Source organism: Drosophila miranda (genome assembly GCF_003369915.1).
Source record: "Drosophila miranda strain MSH22 chromosome Y unlocalized genomic scaffold, D.miranda_PacBio2.1 Contig_Y2_pilon, whole genome shotgun sequence".
NCBI lineage: Eukaryota > Metazoa > Arthropoda > Insecta > Diptera > Drosophilidae > Drosophila > Drosophila miranda.
In genome coordinates this window covers 23,294,345-23,317,089 of record NW_022881614.1, presented here as the reverse complement: position 1 = coordinate 23,317,089, position 22,745 = coordinate 23,294,345, and the positions used below count along the sequence as shown (strand labels likewise).

The window sequence follows — 22,745 nt, the reverse complement described above, 5'->3', positions numbered from 1 at the left end:
CCAGAATGTGCCTTGAGAATTCTTCCTCCTACCCAGAATGGGCAGTATATGTTTTATATGCGGCCCACAGCATTTAGGACAAAGCCAGGCAGAACTATAAAATTTTTGGCCTTGGGCAAAGGGCCAAGGGAATAAAAGAGTATCCCATTACATGAAGATTGGAAACTGTGCAAAAATCACGTAATTATGGGTCATATAACAGCATCATCATTAGGAAGGATCGACCCGAAATTAGGTCGCACGTGTTTCGGTCGTGGGCTGATGTAGCCCCAGTATCGACTGAAAGCATCCAGAGATAAGCAGATAATCGTGCACGGTACTCACTATTTAGCGGAATCATTCAGTTGGTATTCGTTGCTGCGCGAGAAGCACTCCTGGACACCGGTATCCTGCCAGAGACGCCTCATGGCGGCCAGCAGCTCCTCTGAGAAGGGTTCGGTGTCGTGCATGCGTTGGCACACGTCGAACACCATTTTAGCATCGCTCTGTGAGTGAAAGGAGAAAGCAGAACAGGACGATAAGAAGTGTGAGTCTCCCAACGGGGGGAAATGGAGGATTCAGTGGGTGTATTGCGGATGGTGTGTGGTCTTACCTCCCGCTCATTATTGCTGTACTGAATACTTAGGTTTGGCATCGCTCGCAGTATGGCAACTAATGATTGTATTGTGTTGCTGTAGACAACCGGTCGATATTGTTTAAAGTCCTCCGCAGTGAAGCCGCTCTCGTGAATGATTTTCATCTGTTTGACTATTGTGCTCTTTCCCGACTCGCCGGCGCCTAGAATGGAGGGATGAGAAAGAGAGAATATGGTTAGTGTACAGATACACACAGATATAAATAACTATCTAGCTATCTGGCTATCAGGAGCGTGCACTGACACAGCTCTTAAAGGGGTCGCTAATGTTCATGTAGGGGGCAGTTCTCTAGTAGTTGTCGAGCACTAAATGTCTGTGCTTTGTATTCCTCAAGTAGGGCTTAATGGCCTTTGAACACACACAGACACACACACACACTCTTGTGGCATGATGGGAATCATTATTATCATTATCATTCCTCATCATCAATGTATCATCTCGAGCTGCCGCCGGGCAAAACAGAAATGAGAAAAGCAACGAAAGAACTGGAGAGGGCCACGGCATCCTACAATACAAATTTACATAAAAGGCAAACAAAGGATTAATTGTTGCCGCCCCTGGTCAGTCTCACTCTCAGCCTCTCTTCTTGTTCGGTTTCTGTGTCTGTTTCTGTTTCTGCTCGATGACCCACGATGACTGAAGGATTTTCCAGCTGTTTACCAGCAGAAATTTCCATCTAATTGAATGCAATTTGTTAATTGAGGGACTTCTGAGTGGGTTTTGCACTCAGAAAATCTGTGTTTTGAATGTTTTCAATATGGAAGAACAGAACTATCCCAGAGAGATAAAAAGCTGTCTCAGATAAGAAAAGATAAGCAATAGTTTGGCCAAATGAACGGAATTGAGATAAATGATTGAGTACCCGATAAAAGCGGAATACAGAAATAATATATCCAAATATATCTCTCTGGAGCGTATTATCCGCACTCTCAAGGCGATAAACATTCTAGATTTATTCTTCTATTCTTCAGATCCACATGAGTACAATACAAAACACTTCTAAGGGTTCAATGGCCAGCCCTCAAAAGTAATACGAAGACCAATCAGAAATAAAGAATAGATCAGAGAAAGGAGAAAAGGGCTCCAGTGCTAATAGAGGAGTTTTCTCATCTAAAAATGTTTAGATTTGAAGTGAAATCTACTTGAGTTGTTTATGGCGTTGATCGGATTGGAGGAAGCAACGGAACACAGGATAAGGGGTGCTGGTAGGGGGATGGGGCAGGTACCACCTTATATTAATGTTTTGTTTGTGTGGAAATTGAAGGCAAAGTGCTTAAATTTAATGCTTTCGTGGATTGCAGGAATATACAAGATCAATGTAGAGAGAATAGACAGAGAGAGAGAGAGAGAGAGAGAATATATCGAACAGGGACGGATAGAGTTTACGTACGTGTTGGCTCTGATTATTATTATGAATTCCCCGATGCGCGCAGGAAAAACTTTTTTAAATAAACATTTCCAGTACCCGCGACCCGCAGTGGGTTTTGCTTTAGTAGCAGAAACCGAAAATTAACATTTTCCATACAGAAAGAAACACACGAAAAACTGTCAGAAATTTAAATCTTTTCCGCCGGCCCCTCCCCCCATTCCTAGCACCAGGGGCCGAAGAGGAAATTAAATGAAATACACAAAAATTTTACGAGTAAACACCCAGAATGCAGGGGGGTGGCCAGGGCTGAGCCCAATATGCAGGCGAAGATATCTACATGTGAATATTACTCATGATCCATGAGTAAGCGCAGTCGTTTCCAAATTAATGCAATTTCCCTACACTGGCGGTCCAAATTTGGCCAAATGCGGCTCAATTTATTGGGAAAGCTCCGAACCTTTTGAACATTTGCTTCCCCCCGGGATTAGCAATTTGGATGTGGTGGAAATACTTCAATTGCTAATTTCTCCCAGCGGTGCTGTTCCCCCGCCTACCCACGAATCGGGGGACCCAGACCCCCATCTCGCATACCCACGCTGCACAATGGCCTTGAACTAAGCTGACCGTTCGATACATACATACATATGTACATATATGTTTGCACAAGTACAATTATGTTATTGCGATTATTAAATTTATGGCATTTACATTTGCCGCAAGGCGAGCCAGGTCGAGGGAGGGAGCCAGAAGGAAAGGCATCTGCGTCTTAGAAGCGACATTAAAGGAATTGGCAGGCCATCGAGGAGAAATGCAATCTAATGAAAGAGTACTCATAATACAATTACCAGTGCGACGGTATATGATTTATATATACGACCATGAATCAGCAGGGGCAAATAGGAAAAGGGGCTGTCCCTTCTTTGACTTATAGAGACACACAACCTATTCTCGACACTCGACATCCACAGCGCCGATGTCCACAAAATCGATGAGTTCGAAAGATGACCTTTCATATATCACATCATATGTTTGTCCATACAATAGCTATAACTGACGGTATATCTAGCCAAAGTTCAAGTCTTCTACTACTTTTTACGCTGCTAAGGTTATTTTCTAAGACTGTTTCTTAGTGGCTTTAATTCCCTACAAAAACCATACCCTTTTTAAGAGCATAGGCCTGTCTTGTTTTAAAATTTTGATAGGTTCTGTACGAGTATTTATGTTATTCGAAAAGTAATTTTTTGAATTCTTTGATTAGTTTTGAAAGAACTTTATATACTTTATATTTTATATTCTTCGGTGGATTTGATTGGGTTGCTACGCATTATTCTATATAAAGAGTGGTTTGTTTTTCCGGAAACACCTTCCAATTCAATCCATTTCTATGCCATGACGTTGGCAGCCACTAAGTATGCATTACTAATTATAGCCAGCGTCCGAATCAAATATTCATTGCATTGTCCGACTGGGAGTCTTTTTCCAGGGGGCCGTCGCAGGTCCCCGTCACGAAGCAGCCACTCACCCAACAGCAGCAGTTTAATGTCCTTTGCCGCCTGTATGCCGTCCTCCTTGAGGTTGCGCTCGATGAGGCGACTCCTGGCGGCTGCGGCTCGCTCCTCGGCAGACTGTGCGCAGCCCATGGTGCGTATTGCCGCGACGCAAAACGTTTTGAAGGTCGTGTGGTATCGGCCAACTCAATGGCCGACTACGCTGCCAGCGAAGAAAAACAATGTAGGGGGTCGCGAGGAAACCAACAACGAAAAACAACTAAACTCGTATCCACAGGGATACAATTTGCGGTTTGTTGTTTTGCTTTTGTGCCTTTTGTTCAAGGATTTCTGTTCACTTTTTCAATGTTATTCTTGTATTTCGTCACTGTTTCGATTCGGTTTTCACTGTGGAAGGAAGTTTCACGGGAGTGACATAAGCCAACAGTTCAGTTTTGTTTGATTTTTGCGCATTTGTTGATCCACGGAGGCTGCAGGAGGCAGAAGGCAGGAGGCAGGAGGCACGAGTATCCGCTGTCCGCTACCCGGACGGGTCACAGCCAACGATAAACTCTAATTGTAAAGTAAAAACCCGTGTGTCCGAGCGGGGGAAAATTGCCACAAGAACAAAACGGAACGAAACGGAACGGAACTCCCTACTCGCTTGCATTTGGGGAAATTTGTTTTTCCTAGAAAAGTTCCACTCAGAGAGTGAGAGTGGGAGAGAGTCAGAGAGCGTGCGATGGAAGCGCGAGTGTGAAAGCTTTCTCCAAGTGCTTTCTGTGCCCAGGGGAAAAGTACAATTAAGGAATAAGCCCAAGATTTGAGTTTTTGATTAGCGAAAACTCATGTTGCGCTGCAGATGTCAGTACATGCGAGTCCATATGTAGGGACCGTGTGGCGCAGTAAACAACCAGAAATCAATAAATTATTGGACGTTGGAGTTTTCCCCCATTTTTTGCGGGAATATCGGCAGTTGGTGTTCTTGATGTACTCGACGGTGTATACGTTTGATATTTGCACAATTATGTGACCATGCGGGAAGTACGTATTATTGAGAGCTGCATTGTTTTCAACTGCCGCTCACATCACGCTTCTGCTCTGCTCTGCTCTGCCACCCTTGCCAGGGCGGGATGTCTTACAAGTGGCCATAAACAAGCCCACACACACACGGACACACACACACACACACACACAGAGGACAGGGTACGGAACACAGGGAGAGATCGCGAGGGGATGGGCCTGGAAAATGGGCACATGCTGACGCAAAGCCGAAAGGAAAGGAGAGGAGAGAAGAAGCGAGGCGAGACGAGGCAATTGTTTGGTTGTTTCGGCCGAAATGTGAAAAGCACTAGCAGAAACTTTTCTTTGTTTGTACATTTCGTTTTCCAGCACGCAGCGAAATGATTCATGATTCATTCGGGGCAGGAAAATAAAAGCGAAAATTCTGCTGCCACCCGCACGGTTCTAGTCATTCGAATCGTTCAACAAATTTAAGCGCCAAACTGAACTGTGGCTGGTATTTTTGGGTACACGAATATCTTTTAAAATTAATTTTTCACCAATTGCCACAAAAATAAGGCCTTTTGGTTAGTACGGACACATCACAGAAATAGAGTTGAACGATTATTTGCATTGGGCAAAGCTTTCTGCCGTTTCGTTTCGCGGGTGCGTGGTATCCGCTCTGGAGCTGGAGCTGGATGGACGAACTAACGGAACTGGACTGCGCCTGGGTGGAAGAGAGTGGCAACGTAGCCGCCCTAGCGCTGTCAGCAGCGTACGCAATGGGCAGAAGCTTTCCGTGCGAGTACACACACATTCCTCAATGGCCGAGGAAAGCTCTCCGCCACGAAGGAGAGAGAGAGGCAGAGCGCGAGAGAGAGCCGGTGCATGCGCAGCTTGTGCACATGGATGATGGAAGATGGAAGACTGGAAGGGAAAGTACAAAAGTCAGAGAGAGAGACAACTGGCCCACGGAGTTTGCGCTCTTCCAGGACATAGGCCAGCGAGCAGCGAGTAAGAGCAAGACAAGGACAACCACCGCAGCGAGAGCGCCCACGCGAACATGCTATTTCTCCTTTTTTCTGTTTTAAAGGCAACTTTAAGTGGCTTTGCAGTTTGAATGGAGACAGGCCCCGGGCCCCAGCACCCGGCCAGGCCCTCGCACACAATTAAGTCAGCGGCTTTGTAGAAACTCTGCCACGTTTATGGGCCAAAAGCAAAGCGCATAAGCACAAAACGGTTGGCCAGGACCACTCAAAAGATGTGCTCCTGCTCCTGCTCCAGCAGCCGGAAAACAAGAATCGAGAATCGAATGATAAAAGGAGGAGCATATCCATATAACAATGCCATTGATTCGCCCGATAGCCCGACCCGATGTCGAGCAGCCTTTGGCCCCACTGGCCGAGACTGCGACAGGCAGGAGCGCTTCATTATGTGTAAATCAATTAACGGTTCAATAAAGAAAGCCATTCACGGCCATCAACCGAGTGAGGGAGAGAAGTCAGCAATTATTTCGAATTAACTGTGCAACAAAGACATGCAACACAGCCATAAATCCATTCGAGTGCTAATGGAATTCGCGCTCGACTCTAGATGGGATGCTTACCATTATGCGATATGGATGCAACGATTATCCTTGATTCAGTTCAATTTCCCCTGCCAGGAATGCCCCTGCTTTGAACTCAGCGTCATAGAACTTCTTGGAATTGCTAACTTCCATTCTCTCAAAGTTTTCTATGCAAGACTGCCATCCAATTACAATCCGATCCGTCCGCACCGGCAATGCGATAATTGCCCGATGTCCCTGGGCCCTGGGGCGTGGTGCCTGAGGACAGGTAAACGGGTAATTGGCATTCATATTGGAAAATGGCGTGACAGAAACAAAAGGCCAAGAAGGAGAATGGCTAATGAGGGGCAGCAGTTGGAATTGTTCCGTTTTCGAAGGGTTTCCAACACAACACAACCCTGCCCTCCCACAACCCCCCCAACGAGCTTAATTGAATTATCATTTTGCGAATACGAATATGGACCAAATCGGTGTGGGACAGCGGCATCAACGGGCTGACGGTATGCAGCACACAACAAATTGAAAACAATGAATGGGAAAATGAATTTTTGAATGAATTTGGCTCCAGCAGACACAACGACACGGCACCAGAGGCAGAAGCCGAAGCAAAAACAGAATCAGCCCCAGAACCCCAACGGGAATGGCGGATGGCGCAGAGGGTGGGTGAGTGGCAGGAACCACAAACCGCAGCCAACGGCAAACAAATTGACAATTTTTTTTTTATCACGCGAACTCTTCTCTGAGTGACAGCGCGGACACATCGGACGGACAGCGGCAAAGTGGAGCACTTGTGCACTTGTCGCATGAAACAGCGCTCTGATGGAACAATCTGTACGTCCGTCCGTCCCTCCAACTAGTTTCTGAAACTTGTCTCTCATTTGTGTTTCTTTCGGTGCACACGGATAGAGAGGCACACAGAAAAAGTCGACTCAAATCGATGTTGCAGCTTTCGACTCTCTTTCTGTCTTCCTATTTTCGTGTCTTGTTTCTTTTTGGGCGACTGGCAGATTAAGTGGCATTAACTGGCATTTCAATGTCAGGGGCCCAGCCTGGTTAACCGACAGCCACACACCCCAACCAACCCACACACCCACACAGACTAACACACACACGTGCAGTGGTTTCAATGTCAAATGGCGTCGATTGTTTCCACTCGCTGGCGGATGCATACGTACGCGTCTAAGGCTAAGGCTGCGGCTGCGGATGCGGCTGCGGCTAGTGCCGATGCCGATGCCGATGCAGATGCAGGCGCACTTGAGGCAAGGGCACAGCCAGCGCACTTGACATACCACATAGCTCCTCGAAAGTTTTTAGTCTTCACACTTGTCTAGCCTTCCCCCAACCCCCTCGAATGCAGATGCAACTGTTGCTGCTGCTGCCTGCACAGTGGTTCCGTGACATCCCTTCACGCGTGAAAGTAATTCGACATGCAAGCAGAAGAGCTGCCCCAAATGGGTACTCTTTTGTTGTGGTTTCGGTTTAGCCTTGGTCAAAAAACACGTCAAGAATAGTTTTGTCATGGAATTGATGCATCATCCGTTGAAGGAATTAACCTTGGGATGGGGCGTTTTAGTGGGACAACTGGGTACAATTGTGTTCAGGCCAGCAGTAAACAATTTCCGCGCACTGTGCCAACTCCGTGCGCCCCGGTCCCAACTCGCTCTCGCACGCTCGGAGGGGCGCTCGGATCCACAATCCACGATCCACTCGGCGCTCACGGCAGCAAAAGCATCATAAGGCATAGAGTTAGGTAGTTACGATTTCACCCCCGCTTCAGACAGCCGATCTACCGCGCGACCGCCCAACCAAATACACACACATAATTATATATATACCACGATACACAACGGTTTGCATTTCTTATGACGGCTACATCAATTGCGTTGTGGGAGAGTTGAGCTTCGATCCGCCCCACTACAAACATTGGTCCTTCGAGCCGGATCTTCGCCTTCCCCATAAGGAGAAGCTCACCCCAGCCAGCATCGGCGGATCGCTCCAAGTTCAAGATAAGTACTCTTCGATTGTGCCTAACAACAGTGCAGTGATTTTGTGCGAGTTTTCCATCCCAGTCCGAGTTCCCGTGGCATATGTACATACATATGTATTTATTTCTCGCTCTAGCTCCAAATTAAACCATACTTCGTTCTGCCAACGGTTGTGGCTTCCTACTTCTCCAAAGGTTTAATTTGATCCGAGCTAACTCCTGCGTTCAGCTTCCGTTCCAGTGTAAATAATATTCTTACCTCTCCCAGCTACCAGCTGAGCTTTCGTTGCTAACATACATATGTACATACATGTATGTACACATCGCAACGCAATCCAAGCGGCTGGCAACAAACATAAAGGCATATTCTTGCAATTATTTTTGTGGTTTATTCCGTGCATGCTCAACGTTCCATAGTTTGTCGGTTTTATAAGGAAACGAGGGGGAACGTTGTGAGTTGCTGCGGACACCGCAACTCTACAGTTATACCCGATACTAAGTCAGTATGGCTCCCCTCCCCTTACACGACACGACAAAGAGTGCGTGCGTGACGTCGGGCGCTGCGTAGCCACTGCAAATTGATTTCTTGCTTTTGGCTACAAAAATGATCCGATCTGATCCAGATTCAGCAATCTAATAGATATGGTCATTATCTATGATTTTGCGTTTTTAGTTTTCTCGAATGTGCAATATTGTGGATGCAACAGATTTTCGTCCTTTGTGGGGGCGGAAGGGGGTGGGGCGAAATTCTGAGATATACGTTTTATAGCGAGATCTAACAGAAGTGCGGATACCAAATTGGGTTGCTCTAGCCTTAATAGTCTCTGAGATTTGTGGATGCCCCAGATTTTCGTCCTTTGCGGGGGCGGAAGGGGGTGTGGCGAAATTTGGACACGAAACGGTCAAGGTCCGATATCACAGGAGTGTGGATACCAAATTTGGTTGCTATGGCTCTTATAGGTTCTGAGATCCTTGAACTCATATTTTGCAATTGGCAAAACAGACCATGAAACCTGTGTGTTAGAGAGAGACAGAGCGAGAAAGAATGAAATTGTTTTCTTGATTCTGGCTATAATAATTATACGATCTGGTTGAGATTTTACACTCTAGAACATATAGTCATCCTCTACGATTCTGCGTTTTTGGTTTTATCGTATCTTTAAAAATGTGGATGCCACAGATTTTCGTTCTTTGTGGGGGCGGAAGTGGGCGGGGCGAAGTTTTGAAATATTTTTGTAGCAGTGACATATCAGAGATGTCTGGATCCAAAACATCGTTGCTCTAGCTCTTATAGTCTTTGAGATCTAGGCGCTGAAGGGGACGGACAGACGGACGGACGGACAGACGGACAGACGGAAAGACGTACAGACAGACAGACAGACAGGGCTCAATCGACTCGGCTATTGATGCTAATCAAGAATATATATACTTTATGGGGTCGGAAACGATTCCTTCTGGACGTTACACACATCCACTTTTACCACAAATCTAATATACCCCAATACTCATTTTGAGTATCGGGTATAATAAAATAACGAATCACTGCGCCTCCTTATTTAAATAATTATACTACCAACAAAATAACGATCCATACATACTGCACATACATATGTATTTATCTTACATATCTATACGTACGCATTTTAAATTAGCATATTCTTGCACATCTATATTATATACATATTGTATATAAAACGGTTATCCACCGTCTTACCCGTTGTTTGACATCTCTTCAACCCAAGCCGCGGTACATAGCACTTACAGCCATACATACACACATACAAGCAGCAGCAGCGGTGCATTCTTTTCGTTTTTCTTTTCGATTTCGCTTCTCCACCTTTTGCCTGCGTTGTAGTTGTTGGGAGAATATTTTTCGGTGCCGCGCTATCAACCGTAGTTCAATCGTAGTATTTATATCTATATATTCCGGCCACGGTGTACTATTTCCATAATTTAAATACTCGCAATAAATTCCACCAAAACCACATATCCACGGTTCTTAGTTCTGAACTTCCACGTCGCCATTTCCGCTCACCTACCTTTGCGACTCTAATACGCGTTATCGCAGATCCATCAGCAAAACTGTAAAACTGCCCACTGTTGAGAAGAAATCTCGCAAAAAGTTTAAGCGGGTGAGTTCGCTGAGTTTGACCCATCCACCCAGCTCCAACGGCTCAGTCACTACGCCCACATCTTCCCGTCCGGCCCCAGCTGAGCGAGGTCCGACCACGTCCAGGGCTCACGCACCACATGACTTCGAGGATTTGTTGCTTCCCTCGTGAGTCCCTCGAACGGCTCCTAGCACTATGGCCGCCAGTTCCGCACAGTCTAAGTTTGCCTTGGCTGCAAGTAGACTGACCCGCTTCGACCAGAAGCTCAGCGCTCCAGATGCTAGCACACCAACCCGCTCGCTCTCCCAAGTCCATCGAGAACAACTCCGAAGCCTGTGGGCAAAGGTGGACGCGGAGTTCGCGGCCTGTTCGGTGACGATGGCGGAAGAGGATCCAGAGGGTGTAGCTGATGTCCAAGAGATGTACGATGACTGCTACGCGGTCTACGCGCAATGCCTGGCCGAACTGAACGATCAGCTAGAGCCCCCGACTGTCCCTCACACGCCGCAACTGGCCGTTCAAGTGACGACTTCCGGCGGTTGCCGCCTCCCTCCATGTGACACTGAAGTTTTCAGTGGGGACTACCAGCAGTGGCCCCCGTTCCGAGACCTGTTCACCGCCATCTACATAGAAAACCCAAGGTTGGCTACAGTGGAAAAACTGTTCCACCTCAACAAAAAGACCAGCGGTGAAGCCCACGACATAGTGGCACAGGCTCCACTTACGAACGAGGGTTTCGCGTCCGCATGGAACGCCCTCCGTGAGCGTTTCCAAAACAAGAGGCTGATACTCAAGGCCCAGCTGAAGATCCTTTTCAGTCTGCCCCAAATCCGTACCGAGTCAGCAGCAGCGCTAAAAGAGCTCCAGAGGGCCGTCCACAAGTGCCTCACGACACTCACCCATTCCGAGGTCTCCACAGACAGCGTTTTCGCTGACGGAGTTTTAGTGTACCTCATTTCCGCTAAGCTGCCAAAGACGACCTTAGAGCTTTGGGAGCAATCCGTGATGCACAAGCCCGAAATTCCCACCTGGCACGCCATGGACAAGTTCCTGGCGGAGCGGTACCTGTCTCTCGAAGTGACCGAGGACGACCATCCAGGCATGGAGACTCAGGCCCACCCCAGGGCGAGCATACGCACTTCAGAAAATTCGAGAAGCAATCCGTTTCGGTCTCAAGGAAGTCCTTATCCTAGGAGTGCCCACTCGTTCGAGACCACAGTGAATCAAACGAGGAGCACGTGTGATCTCTGCTCCAAAGAGTATCATCCAATCCGGTTATGCCCTTACTTCCTTCAAATGCCCGCTGGCGCTCGCTCCGACTACATTAAGCAAAAGCAGCTTTGTTTGAACTGCTTTGCAAGGGGCCACCAGATACGAGCATGCCAAAGCGCCCACAATTGCATAATTTGTGGAGACCGGCACCATACGCTTCTACACCGTAGCAATCCAGCAAACTCCAGCGAGGCGATTTCCACAACGGCACAAAATTCCTCAGCGTGGCCCGAGCTACATCTACGAGTACCAAGCGTACAAAATCCAAGTTCGTCCGAAGCCCAGCCAAACGTTCAGTCGTATTTCGCCTCCGGCACGAGTGCTGTCCTCCTAGGCACGGCCATCGTTAATATTTGCCACCTGGGAAAAACTTTCCACGCCCGCGCTCTGATCGACTCTGGCTCAGAGGCGACGTTCACTACAGAACGTCTTGTGGACATGATCAAATTGCCATTCCAACGTATCCAGGCACAGGTCTCCGGCCTAAATAATGCCATATCCGCTCAGTCAAAGAAGCTCAGCAGTTTTTCCATCCGTTCTCCGACTAAGCCGGGCTTACAACTAAATGCCACAGCCTACGTTATTCCGGAATTGGCCGCGAATATTCCATCGCATCCGATCTCGCAAGGGTTCTTGAGAGACCTGCCGAACCTCTCATGGGCGGATCCGACCTTCTATGAGAGTTCACAAATAGATGTCCTGATTGGAGCGGATATCCTTCCGTCCATTCAGTTAAAGGGCTCACTGACCAACATCTGTGGCTCTCTCCTCGGGCAGGAGACCATTTTCGGCTGGGTACTCACAGGTCCAGTGCCTCAGGTGATGAATCAAATCTCATCGTTCTCGAGTCAAATTTCCAGACGATCTATCACACTGGTAGAAGACTCGGGGTCTTTTTACGACAGCAATTTCCTTCCAGCTCCCTCCGCAGAAGTTCTCGAACGGTCTCCTGACCGACGGAAATATTTTCAAAATATGCACTGTATGAAAGCTCTACGCTCCGGTCCGAATTCAAGCCTGAGCTCGAAGGTGAATCCGTCCTTAGATCAACATAGCCTCACCAGACTATGTAACCGGGCGACAATTTCCAATGTCTTAAATGTGCCTCTCACCCGTTCCAAGATCGTTACTAATGTGTCTTCGACGCCTTTATTTCAACTTAGTTCTCCGCACCCAGATATGGCCCCACGTCCCCGCGCCAACCGTACCAAGGAGAACCGACGTGCTCGGGAAATTGGCTCCTACCGTTGCCGAATCTGCCAAGGAGTCCATCCGCTACGGACCTACCACCAATTTCTTCTCCTGAGCCCCGAAGAGAGACTCCGAGCTGTCCTTATCAACCAGCATTGCGGGAACTGCCTGGCTCCCCAACAGCCTGGCTCCTCGTCGTCCAGCCCGCTCAGCCTCGGGAGCATCGTCGCCATCTAAATCGAACCATGCCAAACGCCGCCCTCGTCGTCCAGCCCGCTCAGCCGCGACTGTACCGTCGCCATCTACATTGGCTCACGACAAACGACACCCTCGTCTCCCCGCGAGCCGCCCCGTCGTAGGACCCACGGCGCCATCCACAGATTCCTCAAGAGCAACCCCCGTTTTGCGCATCCTCACGCCTATCCGACCGTGGAGCGACACTGAGTCGACGTCCTTGTCAAGTCCAGAGCGTTTTTTTTTTTGGGATGAATCGGGTCCGGTGCGTACGCCCAGCCATAGGCCACCCCATTATACTTTGCAATCCTGCAAGGGAGGGGTAGGATGTTCAGGCCAGCAGTAAACAATTTCCGCGCACTGTGCCAACTCCGTGCGCCCCGGTCCCAACGCGCTATCGCGCGCTCGGAGGGGCGCTCTAGCTATGGTTTATATTTATGTATGGCCACACTAAAAATGATTAAGAATTGCAAATCTTTAACCTATCCTTATGGACTTTCTGAGTTTTGTTTTTATTATCGGAGATTATGACGTTATCTCTTTCTCCGATACTTTCTACTCTATATGGTCCTATATATTTAAAATCTAGCTTATGACCTGTTTCATTTTTCAATAAAACTTTATCTCCTACAGCTAAATTTAAATCTTTTAACATTAAATCATATAGCTGTTTATTTTTAATTGTATGCTCCTCGAGCATAATCCTTGTTCGTTTATATGCTACTTCTAATCTATATTTACTCTCTTTAGAGTAATCATCTATGTTATATAGAGGTGCTATTCTATCTATAGTATTAAATTGAACTGGTAAGTTTGAAGTCTTACCGAAAACTAGCTCATATGGACAATAATCATGTGCCATAGAGGGGGTTGTATTAAAACAATATACGAAGTATTGCAGCCATATATCCCAATCTGATTTGTCAGCTGAGATGTATGAGCGTATGAACTCGTTAAATGTTCTGTGGCTTCGCTCCACGGTTCCTACAGTCTGGTGATGATGTGCAGTAGAAGTTATGTTTTTGATATTTAGATTTTTACATAAGTCTTCAATAATTGAATTTTTATATTCTGTTCCCATGGCCGTAATGAACGTCTTCATTGGACCGTACTTTAGAATAAAATTTTCTAAAATAGCTTTAGCTACTGTATTTGCACTTTTGTTTCTAATAGGTATGGCAACAAGGTATTTTGTCAGGTCACATATTAAGGTGACTGCATATTCATTTCCTTGTTCTGATTTAGGAAGTGGACCGATCGTATCCACTATTACCCTATCAAAAGCCATGTATGGTGTTTCTGTAATAGTCAATGGAGTTATTGTGTGCTTGGTTACTTTAGCTTTTTGGCATTTTGGACATTTTCGTATGTAATTGGTTATTTCTTTAGTCATACCTTTCCAAAAATAATGTCTTTTGACCTTGGCCAAGGTTTTTGTTATGCCTGTATGTCCTCCTTGTATGGGATCATCATGTAATGTAGACAGTATTGCTTCTTTTTATACCCGATACTCAAAATGAGTATTGGGGTATATTAGATTTGTGGTAAAAGTGGATGTGTGTAACGTCCAGAAGGAATCGTTTCCGACCCCATAAAGTATATATATTCTTGATCAGCATCAATAGCCGAGTCGATTGAGCCCTGTCTGTCTGTCCGTCTGTCCGTCCGTCCGTCCGTCCGTCCGTCCGTCCGTCCCCTTCAGCGCCTAGTGCTCAAAGACTATAAGAGCTAGAGCAACGATGTTTTGGATCCAGACTTCTTTGATATGTCACTGCTACAAAAATATTTTAAAACTTCGCCCCGCCCACTTCCGCCCCCACAAAGGACGAAAATCTGTGGCATCCACATTTTTAAAGATACGATAAAACCAAAAACGCAGAATCGGTGAGGATGACCATATCTTCTACAGTGCAAAATCTGAACCAGATCGTATAATGATTATAGCCAGAATCAAGAAAACAATTTCATTCTTTCTCGCTCTGTCTCTCTCTAACACACAGGTTTCATGGTCGGTTTTGTCAATTGCAAAATATGAGTTCAAGGATCTCAGAACCTATAAGAGCCAGAGCAACCAAATTTGGTATCCACACTCCTGTGATATCGGACCGACGAAAATCTGTTGCATCCACAATATTGCACATTCGAGAAAACTAAAAACGCAGAATCATAGATAATGACCATATCTATCAGATTGCTGAATCTGGATCAGATCGGATCATTTTTGTAGCCAAAAGCAAGAAATCAATTTTCAGTGGCTACGCAGCGCCCGACGTCACGCTCAGACTGATTTTCTGTCTCTCTCGCACGCACTCTTTATCGTGTGGTTCAATATTAGCGGCGTCTGCCGCAGGAGAGCCATACTGACTTAGTATCGGGTATAACTGTAGAGTTGCGGTGTCCGCAGCAACTCACAACGTTCCACCTCGTTCATTTTGAATTAGGGTCACCGGGTTGAGTAGCGCTACTCTTATTGTTCGTAATATTTTATTGCCCATATTTTTAAAATTATCTATTGAAATGTCTTCAAAGATATTTTCCCACGGTGCCACTTTGAGTTGGCTGATTTTTTGTTTACCGGCTTGCGTTTCAAGCCTTTGGAAAAACTGACCTAAGTCAAGGGTTCCATTAGTATACAAATCGCTAACATCATATCTTGCAGTGATTTTTTTTCCATGTTTGAAAAAACATAAATTATTATTTACATGCAAGGTCACTACTTTACGTACTTCGTCATTGTTGATGACTTCATATACGTTGGGCTGTGAAGCTTTTGTTAGAGATTGCCTAGGCAATTCTATTTGTTCTTTTCCTGCGCAGGATTTCTGTCTACTCTGTTGCCTGGTAGTGACTTTCAGGACTTTATTCGTTGTTTGTATGTTTTTCAGGTCTGTGATGGTTATTCTTGATAACGCATCTGCTATATGATTGTCTTTACCCTTTAGATACTCGACTGTAAAGTCGTATTCTTCTAATTCGAGCCGCATGCGTGTGAGTTTTGAGCTGGGATTGACCATTGAAAATAGGTATGTTAGTGGTCTGTGATCCGTTTTTACTGTAAAGTGTTTACCATAGATATATGGTCGAAAATGGGTAATTGCCCAATGAATTGCTGCTAATTCCTGTTCTGTGGTACTTTTGTTACTTTCACCTTTTGTGAATGAACGTGATGCATATGCTAATGGGAGTTGGATTCCGTTATGGTTTTGAGTTAAAACCCCTCCACATGCTTGTTTACTAGCATCGTTGATTATGCAAAATTCTTTCTGAAAATCTGGGTACTGTTACAGAGTGGGTTCCATAAGTTTATCTTTTAAATATTGGAATGCATTTTGACATTCAGTTGACCACTCAAAGGGGACATGCTTTTTACATAATCTAGTTATGTGCCGGGAATAGTCGGCGAAGTTTTTAATAAAACGTCTATAATAATTGCAAAATGCAATAAATCGTCTAGCGCTGTCCGCATTATGTGGGACTGGATAGTTTTTGATGACGTCATATTTCTTGTCATCTGGCAAGATTCCTTTATCTGTGCATTTATGACCAAGAAAGGTCACTTCATGCATAAAAAATGAACATTTTTGTGGATGTAATTTTAGGTTGTGTTTCCTACATATCTCAAAAATATCTGTTAAGTTTTTAAGCATATGTTTTTCGGAACAACCCATGACTATTAGATCGTCCATATACAGGAAGGCTTGCGAAGCTTCAAGTCTAGAGAATGCTATAGTCATCATTCTTTGAAATGAATTCGGCGCTATTTTTAAACCAAGTGGTAGTCGCGTGAAGCGATATGAGCCATTGCTCTTTGAAAAAGACGTTATATTTCGCGAACTTTCTTCTAGTTCGATTTGATGGAAACCTGACATTAAGTCAAGGCATGAGAAATACTTTGCTCTACCTAGTTGATCCAAAATGTCATCAATTCTAGGTAGTGGAAATTTGTCGGCCAGGAGTTTTTTGTTTATTTGACGATAGTCAACAAACAAACGACAATATTGTCGTTTATTAATTTTCCTACTTGTTTTTTAATTTCCTCAACTTGGCTATGCGGGCTTCGATAGTTCTTTATATATATAGGTTCGTCATCCCTCAATCTCAATTTCTGTTTATAAAAATTATTTGTTGTGATTGATTCGGTTTCAAGCCCGAATACGTCCCTAAAATTGGTGCATAGTTTAGTTAATTGCTTCTTGAATCATACTGGGAAATGTTTGCTTAATTTAGCTATGACAGTTTTTTCTCGGATTTTTTGAGTTGTTTGAATTACCTTGTAATTCGAAAGTGATTCATATTGTATGTTATTTATATGTACTAATTGGTTGGTACTGGTTGTATTCAGCAATCGGACAAATGTATTATTTTTTGAAGTTATTGTATTTGCTACATAAATACCAGGTTGAATTTCCTGGTTTGGGATTAATATGGTTTCTATATCGGACGTTAGTTCTATTTTTCTGACAACTTGTGATCTTGCTGGTAGAAGAATTGTATTGTTACCAGAACTGTATGTTATTGGAACATAAATTTTAATTTTTATATTATTTGGTCATATTATTAACCAATCCTCTGAAGGTTTAAAGTCTATAAGGCAGTTTAATTCTTTTATGAAATCAGTGCCTATTATTCCATCACACGGAATTGCAAAATGCTGATTAACTAAATGGAAATTGTGTGGAATTATGTACTTATCTGTCTGTAGCTCTATTAGGGCAAGGCCTTGGGATTTTATTATACCTTCCCCTATTCCTTGAATATCTATTGTATTTTTTGTTTGAATGTCGTTAAAGACATCTGAATTTTAATAGTGATATATTGGTACCTGTATCTATAAGGAGTGTAAGTTGTTTTCCTGTTTTAGAATTGAGGAATGCCACGAATATATTGAGATTGAGGTTGATTGTGTGAACCGCTGGATTTTTTAATTTTGTGTATCTAAAGGATCTTGGGAGTTTCCCGAAGCTGTCTGGGTAACACGAACATTGTTCTGTCGTGTGTTTCCATTGCTATTGTATCTTTGGTTGTTATAGGTTCCACCGTTATTACAATTATTTCCCCTATAGCCACCACGACCTCTATTGTTATTATAATTATTGTTGTTGTAAATACAGTTGTGGTTGTAACCACGACCATTTCCTCTACCACGATAGTTACCTCGAAAGTTACTACCGCGGTATACTTGTCCTTGTCTGGTGTACAATATTGAACTTGCACTACCAGTCATCTCTGTACTACACTGTATATATTTTGTTACGGCATCATTCATTTTGGGAATGTGCCTGCTTCTAGTATTGTTTTTAGTCTGCCGTGCTCGCAATTTTTAACCATTGTACTAATGGCCTCTTTGCTGCTGAACTTATCAGCGTGTTCCGCTGGCAGACCCTCATCAATGTATGATGCTTCTAGAAGTTTTCTCATATCATCAATCTCTGTTGTGAATTGTGCGGCTGTTTTGCCTTTTTGGCATACTTTTGCCATTTTAGCCTTTATAACATCTGATGACTCACCGACAATAGTGTCTTGCAATTTCTTTATTATTGCGTTAATGGTGGTTTCATCTTGTATTTTATACAATGTAGTTCCTATTACTTTTGATTTAATTACTTCTATAGCTAAATTTTCGTATGGTCCTTTCGTTAGATTGACCAATTTGACTGCCGTAATGAGTCTTTGTAAATGGAGTTTTTGTCCATTAAATTCCGGAATGGCGTGCGAAATATCGTTGATATATACCCGTTGGGCAATAGTTTCGTCTGCCATTGTGGTTGGTTCTTGCCCAACCACGCTGTTTGCTGAACTAGTCGACGGTTTGTCGTCGTTTACGGGATGGTTCGATCTATTTGATCGAGAATCGTCTTCCGATATGATGATAATATTTTTTACATTCGGGAGCCTGGGACTTATTGGCCTTGATTCCGATTCTACAGCTGGTATATATGTCGCAGCTGTGTTTAGAAGATTTGGTATGTGTATGTCTAGATTGAGTTTTTCTCTAACGTATACTAATCGTTCCCTTAGACGTTGAAAATGTCTGTAGTTTGAAACCAATGTATATCAGTAAGTCTTTGTTTGTTCTCTAGAAAAATTTCTCTGACCTCATTATATTTGTTTACCAAATTAGTTGTATGTTTAATGACCGTACTATTTTGAGTAGGTCTGTTCTGCGTTAAGCATTTATATGACTTATCGAATTCTGCTCTTAGAGTGCAAACTTTAGCGCAGATCGTAGGCCAGTCCATATGTGTTTTTTAATGTTGTCCATTCCGATTTGAAGACAATCTAACATTAGCAACCACAATTCTTCCTAGAAATTCATTTTCTATTATTTGGTTGTTTACGAGGATGCCGGGTATGGTTGATAATACGATACCCTTTTGTGTGGCATCACAATGAATTGGTGAAAAAGGTAAATTATATTCGTTCATATATGAGTATTCGAGCTCGTATATGCTAATTGGATTGGGGAATACGGCTAAGATTGCTTTAGCTCTATATTCGAAATTTTCATTTTTATCGTGGGTAGCCCTAATGGCTGCTGCTGTTCTACAAGACATTTTATTTTGTCTTTGTAACAGTATATTAAAGGCGGGAATTCTACCTGAAATGTACCCATGTACATGTATTCGAGCTCTATTATGCTCCTAGGGGTCGTTGAGACCAATTTTTTTAGACTCTATCTAAATTGTTTGCCCTACTCATATATCTCTTTTTATACCCGATACTCAAAATGAGTATTGGGGTATATTAGATTTGTGGTGAAAATGGATGTGTGTAACGTCCAGAAGGAATCGTTTCCGACCCCCATAAAGTATATATATTCTTGATCAGCATCAATAGCCGAGTCGATTGAGCCATGTCTGTCTGTCCGTCCGTCCGTCCGTCCGTCTGTCCGTCTGTCCGTCCCCTTCATCGCCTAGTGCTCAAAGACTATAAGAGCTAGAGCAACGATGTTTTGGATCCAGACTTCTGTGATATGTCACTGCTACAAAAATATTTCAAAACTTCGCCCCGCCCACTTCCGCCCCCACAAAGGGCGAAAATCTGTGGCATCCACAATTTTAAAGATATGAGAAAACCAAAAACGTTGAATTGTAGAGAATGACCATATCTTTTAGACTGCAGAATCTGAATTGGATCGTATTATTATTATAGCCAGCATGAAGAAAACAATTTGATTTTTTCTCGCCCTGTCTCTCTCTAACACACACGTAGCATAGGCGGCTTTGCTTAGAGTAAAACATTAGCGCCTAGATCTCAGAGACTACAAAAGCTAGAGCAACCAAATTTGGTATCCACACTCCTAATATATTGGACCGAGACGAGTTTGTTTCAAAATTTCGCCACACCCCCACCAAAATTTCTGGGGATATTCACAAATCTCAAAGACTATTAACGCTAGAGTAACCAAATTAGTATCAAAGTAGTATCCGCACTCCTGTTAGATCTCACTATAAAACGTATATCTCAAAATTTCGCCTCACCCCCTTCCGCCCCCATAAAGGACGAAAATCTGTTGCATCCACAATATTGCACATTCGAGAAAACTAAAAACGCAGAATCATAGATAATGACTATATATAATGATAATGACGCGCAGCGCCCGACGTCACGCTCAGACTGATTTTCTGTCTCTCTCGCACGCACTCTTTGTCGTGTCGTTTAATATTAGCGGCGTCTGCCGGAGGGGAGCCATACTGACTTAGTATCGGGTATAACTGTAGAGTTGCGGTGTCCGCAGCAACTCACAACGTTCCCCCTCGTTAATAAATTATTATGTTTTACATACAATGTTAAAAGGAATTGTTAAACACTGACAATGGTTAAAATCAGAAGTAATAACCAGAGTGCATTAAGATCATCCCTGTGGTCTATTATTTTGACATTATTGACCACATTGGCCGTATTGTCTTTGGTCTGACTATCGTCAGAACCGAACCAACCCATGGTGATGATTTTCTCTCAAAAATTGGTTTCTACAATGTTCGGGGTTTTTATACCCGATACTCAAACTGAGTATTGGGGTATATTAGATTTGTGGTAAAAGTGGATGTGTGTAACGTCCAAAAGGAATCGTTTCCGACCCCATAAAGTATACAGTATGTCAAGAAACTCTTTACACACTGAAAATAAATTAAATTTTTTGACTTTGGATAAGAAAATAATGGCCTTTGGTTCAAATTTATCAAATTTTTTTTATTCATAACCATTCAGGGATTAATTATAAAGTAGTTAGTGAAAAAAAAATAACAAAACTATAAATAGGTAACTTAAAAAATAACAAAAACAATGATTACTCATTTTTGACACTGTCAAGAAAGTCTTTACACAAAATATTTTCATTTTTTAAATTCAAAATTCTTCGTAATTATTTAATATATTTAACTTATTTTAATATTTGGTATGTCCACCCTTAGCATTGACTACATGCTGGAGCCGTTTTTTCATCGAATTTATCAATTTTTGTAGGTCATACTCAAAGGGAATCTTTTGCCACTCTTCCAATATGAATTCTTTGAGCTGATTGCGGTTTTTGGGCTGTCTTTTTCCCACTTTCTTCTTCAAATAGGCCCACAAATTTTCAATGGGGTTAAGATCGGGACTCTGGGGTGGTGTATCAATAACTTTTCCACAGTTGTAAAGCAGCCAAGCTCTCCCATTGGACTCTTTATGTTTGGGATCATTGTCTTGATAAAACTTTAATTTGGCCCTATTGTCCGTAATGAGACCAAATTTCTCCGCACTGCTTTTTAAATTTGTTTTTAAAATTTGAGAGGTACTGTTTGGCATCCATTGTGTTCTCAATAAATTCAATATTTCCCACTCCTCGGCTAGAGATGCACCCCCAAATCATAACCGAAAGTTTTCCAAACTTTACAGTCGGAATGATGTTTCGGTTATCTAAAGCTGTTAACGGCTTGCGCCATACTCTGGGTGGACCATCATTGTAATATAGCATCATTTTTGTTTCGTCGCAAAATATGGGGTCATCCCAATACTCTGCCGGCTTACTGATCATGTTAACAGCGAATGTGAAGCGCTTTTCCACATTGACCGACGAAAGCAGCGGTTTTTTTCGTGCCACTCTGGAGTGGTATTTATGGCGTAGAATAACCTGGCGTACTGTTTCGTGTGAAACAACCAAGTCAAGTTCTTCGTCAAGTTCCTTGGCCAGAGTCCTGACCGATATTTGCGGATTCTGATTAATTTTCCTCATGATTATGCGGTCTGCCCGTTTGTCTATCTTCCTTTTACGGCCACCTCCAGATTTGGTTTCCAGTCTCCCTTCGTTCTTCGCGCGACTTAGGACATTGTAAATTGTTTTCCTTGATACTGAAAACATGTCTACCATATCTGCAACAGATTTGCCCAACTGGTGATTATAGTAAATCAACTGGACAACGTCAAAGCTTAGTCTTTTGCCAGGCATTTTAAAAATTTCAGAAAGTTAGTCTCTAGATGTGCACCGGTCAAAATTTCGCAACCAAATCAAAGTCAATGCAAAAATAGAGCATCAAACGAAATGTGTAAAGAGTTTCTTGACAGTGTCAAAAATGAGTAATCATTGTTTTTGTTGTTTTGTAAGTTACCTATTTATAGTTTTGTTATTTTTTTTTCACTAACTACTTTATAATTAATCCCTGAATGGTTATGAATTAAAAAAATTTGATAAATTTGAACCAAAGGCCATTATTTTCTTATCCAAAGTCAAAAAATTTAATTTATTTTCAGTGTGTAAAGAGTTTCTTGACATACTGTATATATTCTTGATCAGCATCAATAGCCGAGTCGATTGGGCCATGTCTGTCTGTCCGTCTGTCCGTCCGTCCGTCTGTCCGTCCCCTTCAGCGCATAGTGCTCAAAGACTATAAGAGCGAGAGCAACGATGTTTTGGA

At 43.5% G+C, this 22,745-nt stretch overlaps 1 protein-coding gene across 4 annotated transcripts in view; it reads right to left on the bottom strand.

Annotated features, from left to right (window-relative positions):
• Nucleotides 1-22,745, bottom strand: part of LOC117193385 (G protein alpha o subunit-like) — a 138,175-nt gene that overhangs the window by 57,153 nt on the left and 58,277 nt on the right. For 3 of the 4 annotated variants that reach the window (XM_033398134.1, XM_033398133.1, XM_033398131.1), the window contains exons 1-3: nt 3,527-3,659; nt 593-777; nt 325-485 (exon numbers count right to left, since the gene is read on the bottom strand). In XM_033398134.1, coding sequence (XP_033254025.1) covers nt 325-485; nt 593-777; nt 3,527-3,644 — 464 coding nt within the window. In that variant the 5' untranslated portion in view covers nt 3,645-3,659. Of the gene's footprint in view, nt 1-324; nt 486-592; nt 778-3,526; nt 3,660-22,745 lie in introns of those variants that run through there. The other variant, XM_033398132.1, reaches the window with a different exon arrangement.